Source organism: Peromyscus leucopus, chromosome 4, assembly GCF_004664715.2.
Source record: "Peromyscus leucopus breed LL Stock chromosome 4, UCI_PerLeu_2.1, whole genome shotgun sequence".
NCBI classification, from domain to species: Eukaryota; Metazoa; Chordata; class Mammalia; order Rodentia; family Cricetidae; genus Peromyscus; species Peromyscus leucopus.
In genome coordinates, this window is record NC_051066.1 from 151569879 (window position 1) to 151589212 (window position 19334).

At 55.9% G+C, this 19334-nt stretch overlaps 1 protein-coding gene across 3 annotated transcripts in view; it reads right to left on the reverse strand.

The window, feature by feature from the left end:
• Positions 1-19334, reverse strand: part of Ripor3 (RIPOR family member 3) — a 75047-nt gene that overhangs the window by 18032 nt on the left and 37681 nt on the right. For 2 of the 3 annotated variants that reach the window (XM_028868581.2, XM_037205575.1), the window contains exons 2-4: positions 9910-10028; positions 2105-2251; positions 305-383 (exon numbers count right to left, since the gene is read on the reverse strand). In XM_028868581.2, coding sequence (XP_028724414.1) covers positions 305-383; positions 2105-2251; positions 9910-10019 — 336 coding nt within the window. In that variant the 5' untranslated portion in view covers positions 10020-10028. Of the gene's footprint in view, positions 1-304; positions 384-2104; positions 2252-5769; positions 6949-9909; positions 10029-19334 lie in introns of those variants that run through there. The other variant, XM_037205574.1, reaches the window with a different exon arrangement.

The window sequence follows — 19334 nt, forward strand, 5'->3', positions numbered from 1 at the left end:
CACTGTGAGCCCCACATCTTGATATCCGTAGAAAACTATCACCCTGGACACTAGGACATGCAGGCTCATTTGGGGCAGGGGCAGGGCCCGTGACACTCAGAAATGGCCACTTGCCCTGACTCACATGAACTGGCTCTGGTGTGTCAGATTGCCAAGGCCTGAGGGATGGATGGGGTCATCGGGCACACGTGCACCTTGGTGGCCGTCTGTCTGTTCTCCTCCCAGAACCCGGAGAGGAAGGTTCGCCACAAATACCACAGGCCCAGGGTGGAGACCACCTACTGTCTTCACCCCGGACACTCACCAGCCGGGAGCTCCTCTGGGTGTCCGTGTGTCGTCCGCACAGGTAATCCAGCTCGGCCTGCTGCTCACACAGGTGTTCCCTAAGGTAGACAGCGGGTGGGGGGTTAGGGGGTGGGATCTGAGCTGAAAGGAGCAAGACAGCTGTCCAGGTACCCTCCCAGAATAAGGGTTGGCCAGCTCACTGTCTGGGGGTCCCTCTGTTACCCCAAGAACTCCACACATCAGTCCAAGCATTACTAGGCATGTTGTGTAGATGGCCACATACGGATCCTTGTGGGCAGCAAGGAACTGGCCAGGACAGGCCTGAGCTGAGGAGGGCATGGTGCATGGAGGGGTGTGGGGGCAGAGGCTGTGAGAACAGGAGAACAGGGAGAAGGCTGACAGGGGAGAGGAGGAGACCATGAACCCAGGAAGGAGGGGGGACCCGAGAAATGTTGAGCAACAGGTGAGCCTGCAGCAAGTGAGCCTGCAGCTGAGGGGATGAGCCTGCAGCTGAGGGGGTGAGCAGCATCAGGGAAGGGAAAGTCCCTTCAAGTGACAACCCGGGGCTGGACTCGCTCTTACAGTGGTCTCAGTCAGGCTGCTGGCTGCCTAACCATACTGATGGGACTCTGCCCCTCCTCCCTGCTCCAGATAGGACAGGACTCTCCACCCCAAACCTAGGGGGTGCAATGTCCCAGTTGAGTAATAGGGAAGCAGGGAGTCAGGTCTGCTGGGCCAGGCCAGCCCTGCCCCAAGGTTCCTTCCAGCCTCAAGGCCAAGGGTCTGCCACACATCAGGGTCTGCCGCCCAAGCAGAGCCTTCCAGCACCTTCTCTGAGCCTTATCCTCTCCTGCTCTGAGGACATTATCTAAGTCAGAGCCAGAGCTCCAGGGGCTTCTATCCTCCATCTTCTTGGGTCAGAGCAGTCTCGAGAGAGGGCGGAGAAGGGGCGTGCCTCTCTGCTCTGACATTTGGGGACTTAGGTGCCACTGTATGTGGAAAATGTCTCCAGAGGTCATTCTCTTGTGGGGCCAAGGTGTGTCCCCGCCAGCTGTGACCGTTCCTGCCCCATCCATGGTGTGGAAACCTCTCTCTCTTTCTCCCCGCCCCCGCCCCAGGTTTATCCTATCCAGGGCAGTTTACTAAGTGACATCCCCACCAGAGGAGGGACCCAGATGGGCTTATTCATATTTCCCTTCCAACTTGGCCTGCCGGGTCTCCTAACTGGGACACCAGTGCCCTCTTCAAGCTACACTCGGCACTCACAGGGCTGGAGCCCAGCGATATCTACCCCTGCTCAGAACAGAGACAAATCTGTCTCCTTCCCACGCCTGCACCCCCACATCCTCCCCAGTGTGACTCCAAACCGGTCCTGACCCCCCTCCCCAGTCCCCACCACATGCCAGGAGTCCACCACCAGCCCATTACTGACTGAAACTGAAGCCCAGGCCTGAAAGCTTGATCACCTCCCCCCTCACCACAGAAGCATGGCTCCCAGCTCTCCCGAGATGAATAGTGAAGGCCCCCACAGCTCGCATGGCCCTGGAGCATTGTGCCGTTGTCCATCGGATGTCGCCCTGTGTCCCTGCATCTCTTGCTCTAGGGCCCCCGAGGTTGGAGACCTCTGGCCTTGCCATTATCCCCAAGGGATGTCCTTCCTCCCCTGTGGCCGTGCTGCGGTGAGGCTGCCTGGAGCGGTCCCTTTGAAACCATGCCTGACCCCCTGCCTACCTCACCAGTGTCCCTCCACAGCACCTACACCACCTGACGCACTCCTCAGTACTGCCGTCTGTCTGTCCGCTTGTCTCTCCCCTCTCACCTGAGGCCTCTCTTCAGAGCATCAAAGATCTTCTTCACCTGCTGCGGCCGGGGGTCCAGGCAGAGCGAGCCCTTGCGCAGTGTTCCATAAGCCTTGGAGGATCTGGCCGGCAGCCGTGACCTCACCGAGTTCCTGTTGATGGACTTTCTGTGGGAGGGGACAGAGAGTCAGGACAGCTGGCTGGGTTCCACTTCCATCACCTCCAAGCTGTGTGCTCTTCAGAAAACTGGGGTTCCTGGAGCCTCAGTCTCCTCATCTGGAAAATGGGGGGCCTGGGTTTGAGGATGAAGAGAGCAGTTACAAACTCAGTAACAGAAATAAGCTTCTGCCGGGCGGTGGTGGCGCACGCCTTTAATCCCAGCGCTCGGGAGGCAGAGCCGGGCAGATCTCTGTGAGTTCGAGGCCAGCCTGGGCTACAGAGTGAGTTCCAGGACAGCCAGGACAGCCAGGGCTACACAGAGAAACCCTGTCTCAAAAAAGAAAAGAAAGGAGCTCGCGGGGAGGATGCAGTGGAGCAGCCGGACTCCGTGAGTGACCGCTCCACACACACAAGCGGTAGTGGGGGGGGGTGGTCCTAGTCCCAGGGTTCCTGCGGGGTGCAGGCACCTGTTCATCCGCAACCTCTCCTGTGCCCACCCCCCACGGAGAGCCCCCAGAACTGCTCCTCCACTTGTGGACTTCAGAGAAAGGGGTGGTGATGGTTAGTGGTAACCGTCAAACTGCTCTCATGGGAACCGGGTCCCAGGGAGGGCCGGTCCAAATCAGGGCGGTCAGTGGGCACATTGTCTTGATGGCCTCCGTTGATGTGGGGAGAGCCAGCCTGAAAGCGGGCGGCACCGTTCCCTGGGTTGGGGCCCCGGGCTGCGTGAGAGCAGAGAAAGCTTAGCGGTTAACTTGCACACATGCATTTCTCTCTGCTCTTAGCTATGGAAGAGAGGTGACAAGCTGCCGCGGGTTCCTGCCTTGACTTCCCTCTGGTGATGGGCTGTGACCTGGGACTGTGAGCCGAATAAGCCGTTTCTGCCCTGCGTGGCTTTTTATCAGGATTTGTTATCACAGCGACAAAAACACAGCCAAGAGAAGAGGTCTCGTGTGTCTGTGTGCACTGGCCCTCAGAGGCCGGAGGACTGGGCGTGCACTGGCCCTCAGAGGCTGGAGGACTGGCGTGCACTGGCCCTCAGAGGCTGGAGGACTGGCGTGCACTGGCCCTCAGAGGCCGGAGGACTGGGCGTGCACTGGCCCTCAGAGGCCGGAGGACTGGGCGTACAGCCTTCAGCTTCTCTTTCAGCCCTCCTCAGACTTTTCCTGGTGGTCTTCACTGTTCCAGCTTTGGGGCTTTAATCTCAGAAGAAACCTGGTGCAGCTGTGTCTGGAACCAACACAAAGCTGGTTCTCAAAGGGATGCCAAGGAGGCCATTTCACCAGCTCCATCCACTCCAGGAAGCTGGAGCCTTCAGACCAGGGGCAGGGAGCAGCCAATGGCTGAGGTCAGGGGAGCATGGTCCTGGGCAGCCTGGAGCGGAAGACCCGCCCCCATCCAGACCCATCACTCGTGGCCTTGGGCATCTGAGCAGAAGGGTAACAGTTTATTTAAGCTTCTGCCTTCTTTAATTAAAGCAGTCGTGCGTGCTGTGTGTGTGTGTGTGTGTGTGTGTGTGTGTGTGTGTGTGTGTGTGTGTCGTGCTAGCACGCGTCCAAGCCTCTATTTTGTCTTTTGTAAAACAGGGAAGCTGAGACCCAGCTCTGTGACTGGCGCATGAAGGCCAATCATTAGTCGGTGCGCTGTACATCTGAGCCGGTGGGAACAACCCCATCCCAGCCACAGCTCTCCTGCACTGGCAGCCTGGATAATCGATGCTCAGCTCACGGTGCCACGCTGACGCGGCGAAGGCTGTGGCCCTGGGGCTGGAGAACAGAGACCCGTGGGTAGAAGGGCCAAGTCCCAAACCCTGCTCCAGGAACAGGAGGACCCAGCAGGGTATGGGGCACAGGACAAGGCATGGCATACAGGATGGTCACTCACTACAGACTGGTCAGCTCAAGACTGCAAACCCTCCTCAACACAGGGCATTTAGGGGGCCTGAGACTCTGCATTTCTGCCCCGTTCCCAAGCCCGTCTATGCTGCTGGTCCCCAGGCCACACTGAGGATGTGAGTACACACCTGTGGCCCTAACGACTAGGAGCTCAGGAGTTCAAAGCCAACAGGAGCAGTGTAGTGAGGCCCTGCTTTAACAAAGGCACAGCCAGGCCTGGGGTCCAGGCCTCTAATCCCAGTGTGGGGAGGTAGAGGCAGGAGCCTAGGGAATCCAAGGGAGTTATTAGCAGCACAGAGTTCAAGGCCAGCCCCAGCCGCATGAGAGGCCATCTGCACAATTGTAAGATATAGATGGGTTCATCTATTGGAAGGGCATGATATGGCCCTCTGCCTCTGGGGCTCACTAGCTCTGGGCTTTCGGGGGTCACCCACACACTGAAGACATGGCCTTTTTGGGGTCCTTCTAATGTCCCTGGGCCTTTTTTCATTGTCCTTTCTTGTTTAGATGTGAACTCACTCTGTCACCCTGGCCAGCCTCAAACTCACAGTGGTCCTCCTGCCTCAGCATCTCAAGTGCACTTTTAAAAACCAGGAGCTCAGGGCTTGTCCGTCCAGATAGGAGCTCACCGAGCAGCCCCTGGGGGTCTGGGTCCCCCGAGGGTCACAATCTATAGCGGGGAGGCAGAGGATTGTGGGCTAGCAAGCCAGGCAGGGGGCGGGGCCCAGGGACATGTCTGTGCTCCTTCCTCAGCCCTGAGAAAAGTCACCAGGCTAGTTCTGGCCGGGTGAGATGCTGAGCATTCCACATGTGGGAGACACAACACAAGCACGCAGTTTACTCAGGCCAGGTCTGCTTGTCACCCTGCTTTGGGACCAACCCACGCCCGGAGTCCCTGAGGCTGACAACCCAGCACATACCAAGCCACCGAGACCTTGTCCTGTACTCAGCCCCTGTATTCAAACCCCAGCCCCACAGCTCTGGGCACTGAACCCCCTCAGCCTCAGTTTCCTCTCTGTAGAGGGGAGGTAATAAGGCCTTGACTTGTCATGACAGTCACTCGGCAGACGTTTGCTTAGTGAGTCCCTGCTGCAGTGACCACTGTCCCAGGGGTTAGGACAGGACAGGGCAGTAACAAAGATAAACAAAAGCACACACACACGCCCTGAGAGATATAGGCCAGCTGGTGCAGTCCCTGTCTGGCTCTCCCACGGCCAAGCTGTGTGGCCCTGGGAGGTGACAGAGACTCTCTGGGTTTCAGCTGTCTCTCTGTGAAATGGGGTCCAGAGCTGGGATTGGCGGCAGGGCTCCACAGGCTGATAAACACAAAGAACTCCAAACAGTGCTTGGTAAACAGCAGGCACCACATGTGTGCCAAAGCTGAAGAGAGAAGTTTGGAACAAGCCTGTCCGATAGGACCTGATGCTAAGAAGGAAAAAAGAAAGCGAGGTGGGCAGCGGGGGCGGGGGGTGGGGGTGGGGGGGAGACATGACTCCCCAGCAGTGACTGGAGGGGTAGGCCACCAGGGCTTCGTCTCTGGTGCTGATATTCACAGACTATAGCAGAATGACTTTCCAAAGCCTCTCCCCGCCTCCCTCGCCCTCCCCTTCCCCCAAGGCCGCATCACCCACCTCTTGGACCGGGCCCTCCACAGAGTTGCCATCTCGGGCACGAACGGGCCACACTGTAGACAAGGGTACGAGCAGGTTTCTGACAGGTGAGAGTCCAGGCAGCCAGAGGGCAGTGAGACAGGTGGTGGCTCTGGGTGGACCTGCAGCTCACTTCAGGGGTCCACAGTCCCGGGCGGTGTGCCCCTCGGCCCGCCCCTTCCCTCTCCCTCGGGCTCCGGAGGCTCCCAGCCCGGCGCTGCCTCTGAGCCTCTGAGCCTCTGAGTGGCTCTGAGGGCTGGCACTGCGCAGCCTGGATGGTGAAATGAGGCTGCACACGCTGCATGGCTGGCTGGGATGTCACCCGGCTGGGAGCAGCCTCCGAGGGAGGATGTGTCACCAGCTCCAGGAGGACTCCGTAAATATTAAACAGCCCCAGGCCTGCCAGACAGGCCTCCAGGCACGTGCAGCCTGGCGCCCAGTGCTCACAAGCAATCCAGCAGCCTCTGCCTGTCATGACTGTCCCCAGCCTTGTGCTGGTCATGCCTGGGCAGGGTCTGGAGCAGACAGGGCTCTGCTCACGTGCTGAACCTGCCCCAGCCTCCAGGCAGGGCAGTCCCTGGACTGACCACTTAGACTCCTGACTGCATGCCCATGAACCAGGCTGGCCATGTCCTGTGCCTGGTGACCCATGGCAGAGGACAGTGACAGCCTTACCATGCCGAGTTCAACTTTGCATGCCTCAAACACACTATTCCACCTTCGCTCCACGGGTCTTCGAGCCTGTCACCAGGAGCAACTTAAAGCCAAGTTTGATGACCCACCCCAACTCTTGGCTTCAGAGGCACCTGCCCGACAGTCCTGGGGGAGACAGCCCTGGATGCCAAGCTACTGCTGTGCCTGTTGGTGAGAACTGCCGGGTCACTGTTGGCACCTGACTCAGCTCTCTCACCTACAGAGCCTGGAAAAGGGAAATGGCTTTATTATAGCAATCATTCACACCTTAGTACTAAATTCTATCAGATAACTTCCCCAAATGAATTCTCTGTCTGTGAGGGAGAAAGCCCTGGCTAGTCACAGAGTTGTGGTGGGCAGGGTGGGATGCAGGAGGTGTGCCCAGCCCTGAGTGGGGTCCTGCTGGGCTGCCCAGGGTCATTTTGCCTTACCCACTGCTGGGGGATGTCTTTCTGTACACTGTGAGTCTATGTTGTTCCCACTGGTTAATAAATAAGCTGCTTAGGCCTATGGCAAGGTAGCTTAGAGGCAGGCAGGAAATCCAAGGGGAGAGAGAGGAAAGAGAAAGGCGGAGTCTGGAGAGATGCCTCGCTGCCGCCCAAGGAGAAGCAAGATGCCAGCAGATCAGTAATGCCTCGGCCACATGGCAAAACGCAGATGAATTGAAATGGGTTAATTTAAGATGAAAGCGCTAGCTAGAAAGAAGCCTGAGCCATAGACCACACAGTTTGTAAATAATATTAAGTCCCTGAATGATCATTTTATAAGCAGCTATGGGACCGAGGGGCCCGGCAGGACTGGAGAAGCTTCCCAGCTACAGCCCACCCTGGTGTGGTCCCTCACCGCTGCACCTGTGTCTCTGCCTGTTGAGAAATCCGGGAATCAGAGGCAGAGGTGAGGCCTGCAGTCCAATCCAGGTCAAACCGGTGTCAGACACCGGGAGATGGACAGAGTAAGGAAGTTAAAAACAACCACACAGGGGCTGGAGAGACCAGTCAGCAGTTAAGAGCACTGGCTGCTCTTACAAAGGACCTGAGTTGGATTCCAGCACCCACATGGTGGCTCTTCAGTGTCTGTAACTCTAGTTCCAGGGTTACAACGCCCTCTTCTGGCCTCCATGGGAACTGCATACATGTAGTACACATACACACATGCAGAAAAACAGCGGTACACATAAAATAATAATAAAATTTAAAACAAACAAAAAACCCAGTTATGCCTCTTCACAGGCAACCTTTCCCATCTTAGACAGGGGACTGCCCAGGCTGAGACTGGACGGGGGCCACTCAGGATCTCAAGTGTAGCTAATCCAAGCAGCCCTGGGAACCCAGGCCCTCACAGCATCAGGGCTCACTTCTCCAGGCCGCACATGGACATGGCTGTGAGCCCAGGTATCATAACAGGACCAAGTCACCTCTGTCTTCCAGGAATCCAGGAGCAGCAGAGTTGGGGATCCCTTGGGACTTTTTGGACAGTTCTAATGGGGCTTAAGGGGACGCTTCCCATGGGTACGTGGTGTTCTGAGGCCTGAAAGCCAGCAGCAGAGTGGGAATACGGCATGTGATTGTCACCAGGTGGCTGTGAAGAGCACTTTGTCTATGCCTCACGGTGGGCAGCAGCCCCTCTCCTCCTGAACCACACAGGGCCCTCCCTGCCTCAGACATCTTAGATGGTCCCGGGCTATGTGTTCTTAGGCCAGCTCTACACACAGACCTCAGGGTCAGGTCCCAGGAGGCCCAGACAGAGGCAGCATGGAGATGGACAAGCTGAGAGACAGCCCGGGTTCCCTCTGGTTTACATGCACCCTCCCAGCGGCACTTATGAAGCGCCTACTGTGTCTCCGTGGTACCCACTCTCCTCGCCAAGGCCCCAGTCAGTGACTAGGACCAATCACCATGGGTCTCTGCCAAACTCTCTCCCATCCAGAACTTCTGCTCAAGCCTTCACTGGTCCCTGACACTGAGGATGTGTCCCCGGTGCTCCCTCCCTCTCTGACCACAGCCCACGTGCCTCACAGCCTGCTGGCTGCTCCTCACCACCTCAGGACCTTTGCACTTGCTGTCTTCGCCACCCCCACTTCCCATCACCCCCATCAGCTTCTGCTGAATGAAGGCCCTGCCCCTCAGGCCCTCAGGACACCCCACCCCCTGCACCCTGTCTAGGTCCAACATAGCACCCGCCATGGCTGAGCTGATTCGCTTTGGATCCCCTGATGGAAGATCAAGCAGGGCAGGGCCTGGGGCTCTCCCCACTCACGTCTGCGGAGGAAGGAGGGCCTCTAGGTGCCCCGCTGAGACAAGCAAGCATCATAACCCTGGCGGTGCATTCCTCTAGGTAGAGTTCAGATGGAGCAGGCCAGGGGCAGAGGGTAACCTGCAGGCGGCCTCACAGGGCGGCTGTTGGGTGGATGTGAGGCACCTGACTGGGCTGGGCCTGGAGTCCTCCCTAGACATGCCGTGGCAGCAGGAACTGGCCAGGGAGGAATATTCGGCTAGGACACGCAGCATGTGCTAGGGTCTGGGGGAGCGGCCAGAGTGGCTGGCGCACTGGCTGAGCTGACCCGGAGTCTCTTGGTCATGAGGCCACTGAATGGCCTGGAGGTCTGAGGGGACTGCTGAGGTCCTTAAGCACAAGCGTGGGTGTGTGGCATTGTGGAAATTGGTTGTTGATCAGCTGACCGACCAGCCAGGCTCTGCACCCACGCTGGTGGGGACCTGCTCACCCGTCTGCTCAGGTGCTGTTTGGGGCTTTGGCTGTGGCACTTGCAGGCGACCAGACGTGGTTTCCTGGGGGCCTGTTCAGTGTCCAGCTAAGACCATGGGACCTCGGCTGGTGGGCCTGAGCTCGTCGGGCTCTGGCCCCACAGGGACTCATCAGGACAGGAGGGAGCACTGGATGGAGGGGCAGGCTTGGCCTAGTCTTCGGGGCCCAGCCCACACAGTCCAGCCAGCGGCTGTCATCAGAAAGCCACACCCCCAGCCCCTCTGCAGCAGCTGGAGCCAGCGGCCTGCCCAGTGTCAGCTCCCCTTCACAACAACCGTACAGGAAGCCACACCCCTCCCACGTTCAAAAGGGAGGAAACCTGGGCTCAGAGAGGTGAAGTCGCAGAGCCAGGACAGGTGGCCCCACCGTCCAGGCCACTAAACAGGAAGAGCATCCCTTCATACCCCACCCTAGGAGGCTAAGGCCAACTGGGAAGACATTCTGCTCTGCGACCCTGGCGTAGTGGCGCTACCTCTCTGGGCCCTGTTTTCTCATCTGCCAAGCGGTGATAAGTTCAGCAGGTTGATTACGGAAGAGAGAAGATGTGGATGAGGCCGGTGGGAGATGACAAGTTCCTCCAGGAACAGGCGCACCCCACATAGTTTGACGTCCCAGGCCACGGGCTGAGCTGTGTGCACCCCTCCACCCCACCCCCATGGCACTTACGAGACCCTCCGGCTTTGTGAGCTGAAGCCAGCGAAGGAGGCGCTGCGGCCCACGGTCCCCACAGCCCCGGCGGCATCCCCAGGAGACAGGAAGCGCAACCTCACAGACATGGCTGTCACCTGAGAGGAGAGGACAGGAGGGTCAGCATGACAGGACAGTCTTCAACAGCACCTGGCTCACACGGGTCCTGCCGCCACTCACAAAGGAGTCGGGCGAAGCTGCATGAGGAGGGGGAATGTGGGAGCAGCCTGGGGCAAGTGGCAGTTATGGGGTTCATAGCCAGGGCTCTGTCCGTCCTGAGCCCAGCACCGCTAGCCATCTGCTCTCCCCTCCCCTGCAGAGACAGCACTAAGCGCCTGCTGTATACAAGCTCTGTACTGGACACACTGAGTGCACCACACAAGAGAGTAGCAGCATCGGCAAAGGCCCTGGGGCACCCCAGCTGTGACCCAGAAATAGAGCAGGGCTGCCGCCCCTGGTAGAACAGGAGGGGCCACAGAACACAGGTCCCCAGGAGTCAGGTCCCCCCAGGGAGGATCTGGGCCTTCCAGCTGGGCAGAGGTAGCTGGGAGCCCTGAGTGGATTTGAAGCAAGTGACAGACATCAAGGGCTGTTTCGAACTCGGGCCCACTGCCTGTCTCGAATCCAGGCTGTAATGAGGCCAGCCCACAGAGCCCTGGCTGGCTTCTCTTTTTTCCAAGCCATCTCCAGGGTGGAAAAATGCCCCCACATCCCCGGGGAGCACAGCACGTCAGGCTGGCATCTTCTAGCACAGACAGTCGGAAACTTCTTCATATCTAACCTAAATCTCGGCTGCTGCGGTTTCATACTTTGCTCCTCAGCCAGGGTGGTGCCAGCCGAAGGATTCCAGGGACTTGATTGCCCACACACAACCTACGGACATCTCCACCCACCGAGGCTCCTTCTCCTGTACTGGAGCCCTGTTCCTGGCATCTCTACCCTTCCACACCCTGGATCACACTGCAGCCTCTTTCCACAGCTCCCACAGCTGCCCAGTGCTGCTCTTGCATATTCTGCTTAGAGCCTGTCCCTCCCAGGGCTCAGAGGCCCGTGCTGCCCCTCTGCACGCCTGTGAAGTCCTGCAAACCTCCCCTGTCTCCTCCTACCCCACGGCACTGTATACAGGAAGGCATCTGAAGCACAAAGCTTCAAAGGTTCTCAGAGGAACCAAGAACAAGATGCACTGGGAGTTCCCTGTGTACAAGGGTGTGTGTGTGTGTGCACGCGCGTGTGTGTGTGTGTGTGTGTGTGCGTGTGTGTGTGTGTGTGTGATGACTCACTGTGCAACTGACTGAGGGGACCAGAGTCCTGAAAGGATCTGGTGAAGGGGGCATGCAGTCAGTGTCTGCTCAGTCCCTGCTGGCTGCCCAGAGGCCACTGTGCTTCCGGCACACAGATGGGGAAGTTGAGGCAATGTGAGGTATGAAGCCCTGGGATAAATCCCCTAATTCAGTCCACACTGCCTTCTAAGGAGCAGAAGCAAATGATGGCTCAGTTCCACAGATAAGGGGAAACTGAGGTCGGAGAGGCAGCCAAGGCCTTCATGGACCCCAGTGGGGAGCTACAAAGCCAGCTTGGAGCCCAGAAGTGCATGTGTCTCACCTGGCATCCAGGTGTGACCGTCACTGGGGACACAGCCCCCCCGCAGGAGAATCGCCCTGCCCCTTGCCATTGGCCTGTACCACTTCCGGGAGGCATTTGAGCCACTGACATCCCCTTCCTGGCTTCAGTCAGCCACAGTGGGAATTATGAATACTCCAGCTTAGGCTGTCCCTCCTTCACTGGGTGTCACCAACCTACCAAGGCTTGGCCATCAGTCCGGTCCAGGGTGGCTGCCTCCTTCTCCCACTGCTGGGCCAGGGAAAGAGGAAGTCAGGAGGGAGTCACCAAAGCCTTCCCTCAGGTTCTGTCCAGATGCTGAACAGTCCTAATCTCTGACAGTGACGGACACCGTCCCGTGAGGGCCATGGAGGCTGGGGCGTCCCACAGGCCAGGGATAGCCCCTGTCCCCCTGAGGGGGCTCCTCACAGGCCAGCACTCTGAGTCCTATGACCCCACTCATCTCACTGTGAGGGGCCAGCAGCTCAGAGACCTGCATCTAACTCTGCAGTTGGTCCCATGGCTTCCTGGCCAGTTCCACCCCTCTGGCCCTGGCCACCTCTTCTCTGGGGCAGCTTTCTTGGGTGCCTCCTGTTTGGGGTCTCCAGGTCTGGGCTGGGGTCAGAACCCTTTGTCCTCAGAATCCTTGGATCCTGCAATCACCAAAATGGACTGTGGGACTTGCCCTCCTCCTAGACGAGGTCCCTCAAGTGGCTCTGTGGACTCGGGGTGTCCAGAAGACCCCAGTTCACCGTCAGACAACAGACCTACAAGAAAGAGGGGCTCAGCCTACTCCGTTACCCCAACAGCCCCTAGAACAGTGACCAACAGACAAGGTGAGCAAAGAGCAGTCGGAGGCTAGATGGGACATCGGTCTTTTCAGGCCACTTACATCTGTCACCTTTGCTCAGCCACTTTAGAACCTAAAGGAACTCGAGCAATATGGAAATGAAAGGGTATTGCTGTGCCCAGCACCTTTCCTTTTTTTTTGGACTGGGTTTCATGTAGCCCAGGCTGGCCTCAGACCTGCTATGTAGTTAAGACCGATCCACTTGCTGCAGCCTCCTGAGATTACAGGTGTCACACACACATCCATGTGGTGGCAGAGCCCCAGGCCTGAGACGCTGGGCAAGCACTACTCTACCCACTGAACCACATCCCCGGTCACTGAACGACCTGTGTCACAGAACCAGTGCCGTCTGGACCATCCCAGGCCCTGCTGCAGACGTGCCCCTGGACTCCCACAGCCCACTCCCTGCCTGAGACTGGACCACCTCGGTCCATTATCCCAAGACAAATGCTCTTATTATCCCTCTTAAAGAAACCGAGGCTAGCCAGGCAGTGGTGGCGCACGCCTTTAATCCCTGCACTCAGGAGGCAGAGCCAGGTGGATCTCTGTGAGTTCAAGGCCAGCCTCGTCTACAGAGACAGGACAGGCACCAAAACTACAGAGAAAACCTTTCTTGAAAAACAAACAACAAAAACAAAACCGAGGCCGGGGCCGGAGAGACGGCTCAACAGTTAGGAGCACTGGCTGCTCTTGCAGAGGACCTGGGTTCAGTTCCCAGCTCCCACATGACAGCACCTAATCACGTGTGGCCCCAGTTTCAGGGCATCTGACACCCTCTTCTCACTGACCTCTGAGAGCTCCTGCATGCACATGTGTGTATACATGCACTCAGGCACACACACATACACAGAAAATAATTAAGTCTTTAAAAAGAAAAGAAAACGAAGCTGTCGTTCTAGCACCCGGGACGCTGAGGCAGAAGGATTGCTATGACTTCCAGGCAAGCCAAAGCTACAGACTGAGACCCTGTCTCAAACCAACAGTAGAAAACAAGAAACATTCCGTGGGAGAGGATCGCTCCTCCAAGGTTGTTGACAGGAAAACCCAGAGCTGAGACTTGAGCCGGCACACTGACCCTTACACTGGAGCCCAGCTGTGCTCACCCCCCAGGTGCGCTGAAGAGCCATGAATTAGCAGCCCAGGGAAGGAAGAGCCCAGACTGAGGCAGAGCTGGGAAGGACCCGGGCCACATAGCAACTGTGCTGTGCATCCAGCAGCGCCCCCTCCTGGCCAGCCAGGTAAAGCCATTCCCCAACCCCCCAAGTCGGAGAGAGAAGGAGGATGCGGTTTGGGCTCCCTCCCCTGGACTAAGACAGGCCAGCTCGGGATTTCATGAGCAGAAGCTGACAAGCCCCAGGGAACGTTCTAGCATTCCTGATGTTTGCATCGGTCACCGCACACAATGGCACTCAAAACGAAAAGCAACGTGGGCGACTGGAGCCCTGGAGACCCCTTGGCCCATGGAACGACCTCTGCTGTGGCTGGCATTAACCCCAAAGCTGCTGGTTGGGAACAGAGGAGGCCCTGGTTATGCAGAGGGACCCTTGGGTGGTTCTGAGTCACCCTAGGGAGCCAGCTGTCTTCAGGAGGCAAGGTGAGCAGTCAGGGCCCACTGGACCCCGGGCAGGGGAGCAGGCACGGCAGCCATAGTGTTCCCAAACCTTTGGTGGCAGACAAGGCAGCCTCTTCTCTGTCCTGCCCCTTGCTGCCTGGCTCTGGTTGGCACCCGGTACCGCTGGGACCCTGCAGACCAGTTGAAGGCAGCTTCACATGGACCTGCTTCCCCGACTCCGTGGGACCCTGGGGACAGTCCTGGGCCTCTGCCTTCAGGTGCAGCCAGAGGAAGCAAAGCTTCATCTGTCCACAACCACCCTCGTCACCACCCACCAGAAACCTGCAATTTCACCTCATTTCGAGGTAAAGCGGCTAAATTTAGCACGGCCGGCTTGTGGGGCTGGGCGGCTCTCAGGCCTGAGTCCCTCACTTAGGACTTTTTTTTCTCCCCTAAATGATGGCCAGGGCTTGAGTTGCCTTTGGAAGTTTCTGAAATAGCTCCCTTGGTATAGCCTGAGAGGAACCGGTAAATCAGACCCGGATGGGAATGAGCCTAAACAAGAGGAGTGGATGACCCAGCAGGACGTCCTGGAACCAGACTGTCTCACCCAGAGGGGGCCTGAGGGAGCCAACCTCTCATTTTACTGCATGCTCACGTGACTTGCCTGGAACTGCAAAAAGACCTGACCTCCTCCTCAGCTGAGCGGCTCCGCTGCTCCATTGAGACCCTCCACTGGGGCTGCCTAGGGCTTTTGGGCTGACTGCGGTTCTGCCACCTCCCTTGTTCCCAGGGTCTTCCCTTGAAGCCTCCTCTAAGCCTTCAGGTCTCATGGCTGAGAACACTTCTTTCCAGAGACATCCCCGAGCAAGCCCTGACTGAAGAAGCCCATCCCTCATTCCACCTGAACCCTGTTGAGGACTCTTGCTATCTTGCGTATCTGTAGGTCAGGGCTCATTACATCCTTCACAAGAATTTCTGCTCCAGACTGGACCATTTCTGTTCCATGCACACCTCTGGGCATGGCCTAGTAGTGACTTAATGAATGATGGGAAGATATTTCTGAGCTCTCTCCTTCCATCTACTTGCTCAGTGAGTGTCTTAGTCAGGGTTTCTATTGCTGTGAAGAGACACCATGACCACAGCAACTCTTATAAAGGAAAACATTGAATTGGGGCTGGCTTACAGTTTCAGAAGTTTAGTCAATTATCATCATGGTGGGACATGGCGGCATGCAGGCAGACATGGTGCTGGAGAAGGAGCTGTGAGTTCTACATCTTGATCCGCAGGCAGCAAGAAGTGTCACACTGGCAGACCTGAGCTTATAAGACCTCAAAGTCCACCCCCACAGTGACACACTTCCTCCAACAAGACCATCCCTCCTAATAGTGCCACTCACTATGGGGCACACATTCAAATGCATGAGTCTATGGAGACCCTAGCTATTCAAACTTCCATAGTCAGCATGTAATGAGTACCTACTGTATGCAGGCCCTGGGCATACAGTTGTCACTAGGCCACTAGGCTTGCCAGTTCTACTAACTAACTGGCCAGTGAACCCCAGAACCCTCCTGTCTCTGCCTTGCCAGAACTGGGGTTACGCTGCCTGCTGCTGAGCCTGGCTTCTGGGGAGCAGGCTCCCAGAGAGAAAGCCTGGCCTCATTGGTGGGCTTGCTGCATTTTGGGGTGGCAGTGGTTTGATTTGTGGGGTTATTTCTTTGACTCGAGGTTTTACTATGCAGCCCCTACTGGCCTCTAACTTGCTGCTGGCTCCGGAATGCTGAGGTGGCAAGCGTGTGCCACCTCACCCGGCTGCTGAATTATTTTAAGGAAACCTCTGTTTAGAGCAGTCTGCCTGTGTGTCTGTGCCTAACAGGTGTTAAACGCAGGCCTCCGCTAGAGCAGAGCACAGGTCCTGTCCCAGCCTGGTCCCTGTCTCTGTTGCCCTCCATGGTAGCCATGGGAGGACCAGGGATCGATCCCTCTGCCCAGCACAGTCCCCCAGCCCTGACACCTTCCTGCCCTGCTCAGCCTGTGCCCAACCCTTGACTCTCAAAACTCACAGACCCACTAAGGGCCCATACTGTGGGTGGACAGGTGGGGTCCCCAATGGCTACCACAGCACCTTGTCCACTTTACAGAGTATGAGCACAGCCATTCACAGCCAAATATGGGAAAGAGGAAAGGCCAGCCCATACTTGGCCCTGAAGAGGAAAAGCATGTGATCCTTGGATATGATGTAGACGATGGCTGACCCTGAAGGAAGTGTTCGGATTGAAGATACTGAGTGGAGTGAGGTGGTAGCTCTGTGGTAGACTGCTTGTCGTGCATACATGAAGATTTAGTCCTCACTGCCATAGTGAAGAGACATTGAGGAGGACTTCTTTTTTTAAGGGGAAGGGGGCTGAGACAGGGTTTCTCTGTGTAGCCTTGACTGTCCTGGAATTCACTTTGTAGACCAGGCTGGCCTTGAACTCACAGAAATCCACATGCCTCCCAAGTGCTGGAATTAAAGGTGTGTGCCACCACCACCCAGCTTGAGGAAGACTTCTAAAGTCAACCTCTGGCCTCCCATGTGTGCTCGTGAACACACATAAACACAAACACACACACACACACACACACACACACACACACACACGAGCATAGGTGCAAACATAGCCATGTGAACATGAACATGCCTGAAAAAGACACATAAGACCAAGCTCCCCCTTGGTCCCTCCGTGCTTTAGAGGGGACAAGCTTCTCCCCAGCAGACCTCAGACGCAGAGTGACCCGGCAAAACCTACATCTCCCTGCAACTTTCCAGCCAGCAGTGTCCTACCTCCTGTCCCCTGCGAGAGATCAGGTCCAGAAAGTCCCCTCTTCTCAGACACACCAGCGTCCACCTCTTCCAGCCCACTCTACCCAATCTGTCACCTCCTCATCTCGGGCCACCCAATGGCCAATGTGACTTTGGACACTGCTACAGCGAGAATGTAGCTCAGAGGCAGAGTGCTCGAGAAGCATCCGAAAGGCCCTGGATTCCAGGCCCAGTACCGCAAAAACAAACAAGAAAAAGTATCATAAAATAGAAAGCAAAGGGGACTGAAGTGATGGCTCAGTGGTTAAGGCACTGGCTGCTCTTCCAGAGGCCCAGGATTTGACTCCCAGCACCCACATGGTGACTCACAACCATGTAACACCACTTCCAGGGGATCTGATGCCTTCTTCTGCGGACCCTGCATCCACATGGTAGACAAACATACAAGCAAAACATCCATGCACATAAAGTAAAATAAAATAATTTTAAAAAAAAATAGAAAGCAAATAACAGAAAATATAACTAAAACTATCCACCCAATCTGGGCAAGAGGCTTCCAGGCAGTCTGACCAGGAAGTCATAGTAGCTCCCAAGTGATGGTCCTCAGCCTGTGATGCACACCGCTGTCACACCCTCCTCGGTGACCATGATAAGGTGGTGGTGTTTGTAAATTCTGTTGCTTGGAAAGCAGTTTCCACAGGGCATTATCGCCCCAGATGGAAATCCCAGGAGACGCCTCTAGGGTGCGCACTGGAGCAGCAGAGAGAGACCTGCTTTCATCCCCAGCCCCTAAAACTTATTTTTATTTTACATGTATGAGTGTTTTACATATTTTTTTATTTGTGTGTGTGTACTGTTCATACTTGGTGTCCACAGAGGTCAGAAGAAGACATCAGATCCCTGGGAACTGAAGTTGCTGAGCCACCATGTGGCTGCAGGAAATGGAACCCGGATCCTCTAATACAGCTCTTCACGGCTGGGCCAGCTCCCCAGGCCCATCCCCCACCCATGATATGTTATTTGTTTTGTTTTGTTGGTTTTTCCAGACAGCCCTGGCTGTCCTGGAATGAACTCCCTTTGTAGACCAGGCTAGGCTCAAACTCACAGAGATCCGCCTGCCTCTGCCTCCCGAGTGCTGGGATTAAAGGCGTGCGCCACCACCGCCCGGCGCAGGTGGATCTTTGTTAGTTTGAGGCCAACCTGGTCTACAAAGCCCATTTCAGGACAGCCAGGGCTGTTACACAGAGAAACTCTGTTTCAAAAAATCAACAACCAACAAACACCTCCCCCAAAAGAAGGCGGGGGGGGGGGGAATACTTAGTCAACATGCTTTATATATTAATATATTAAACCAATTAATACCCCTGCCAGGAACACTTTCTGCATAAACCCATTTTAGAAAAAACAGATGTAAAATATCACATTCTTAGTGTCAAAAATGTTCCTTGGGAATTTTTGAAAAAGCAGTGTCTTATTTTGCATGCAGCTACATGTCACTGTACTGAGATAACCCAAGTCCAGGGATTAATTTTTTCCATTATTATTACTGCAGGATGGCACACGTGCATGTGTGTGTGAGGTCAGAGGACAGCTTCGTGAGTCAGTTCTCCCTTCTTTACGTGAGTTCCGGGTGAAATTCAGGTCTTCCGGCTTGGGTAGAAAACCCCCCCCCAAGCCATCTTGCCTGGCCACCTTCAAGGCTTTCCTTTGGTTTTTGTGTTTTTGATACTGGGGATGGAAGCCAGGAGCTGGCAGATTTCAGTTTGGTTAATTTTTAATCACTCTTCTGCTCCTGTTTGTGGCCCAACACTTAAAGCATAAGGGAGCCCGCCCAGTGTGGTGGCGCACGCCTTTAATCCCAGCACTCGGAGCAGAGCAGGAGGATCTCTGTGAGTTCGAGCCAGCCTGGCTACAAGTGAGTCCCAGAAAGGCGCAAGCTACACAGAGAAACCCTGTCTCGAAAAATCCAAAAAAAAAAAAAAAAAAAAGATCCACCTGCGTCTACCACCTGAGTGCTGGGATTAAAGGCATGTGCCACCACCACCTGGCCCCTTTTTCCTTTTTGAAACAGGGTCTTTCTGCATAGCCCTACTTATCCTGGAACTCACTTTGTAGACCCCACCTGAAATCCAACTCACAGGGATCCAACTGCCCCTGCCTTCCAAGTGCTGGGATCAAAGGCCTGCAACATCACACCTAGACTTTGATTAGGTTTTTTTGTTTTTTGTTGTTTGTTTTTCGAGACAATGTTTCTTTATGTAACCCTGGCTGTCCTGGAACTAGCTCTATATACAAGGCTGGCCTTGAACTCACAGAGATCCACCTGCCTCTGCCTCCTGAGTGCTGGTATCAAAGACATGCACCACTGCTGCCCAACTGATTAGGTATTTCTTATTATAAGAATTTTGCAAGCTAGATGTGGTGATGCACACCTGCCTATGATCCTTGCACTTGTGAGGCAGACAGGTGGGAACTTGCAGACCATCCTCAGATACACAGCAAATCTGAGATCAGCCTGGGTTACTTGTAACCTCATTTCAAAGAACCAAAGAAGGAAGAAGAAGAGGAAGAGGAGGAAGAGGAAGAGAGAAGGAAGGGGG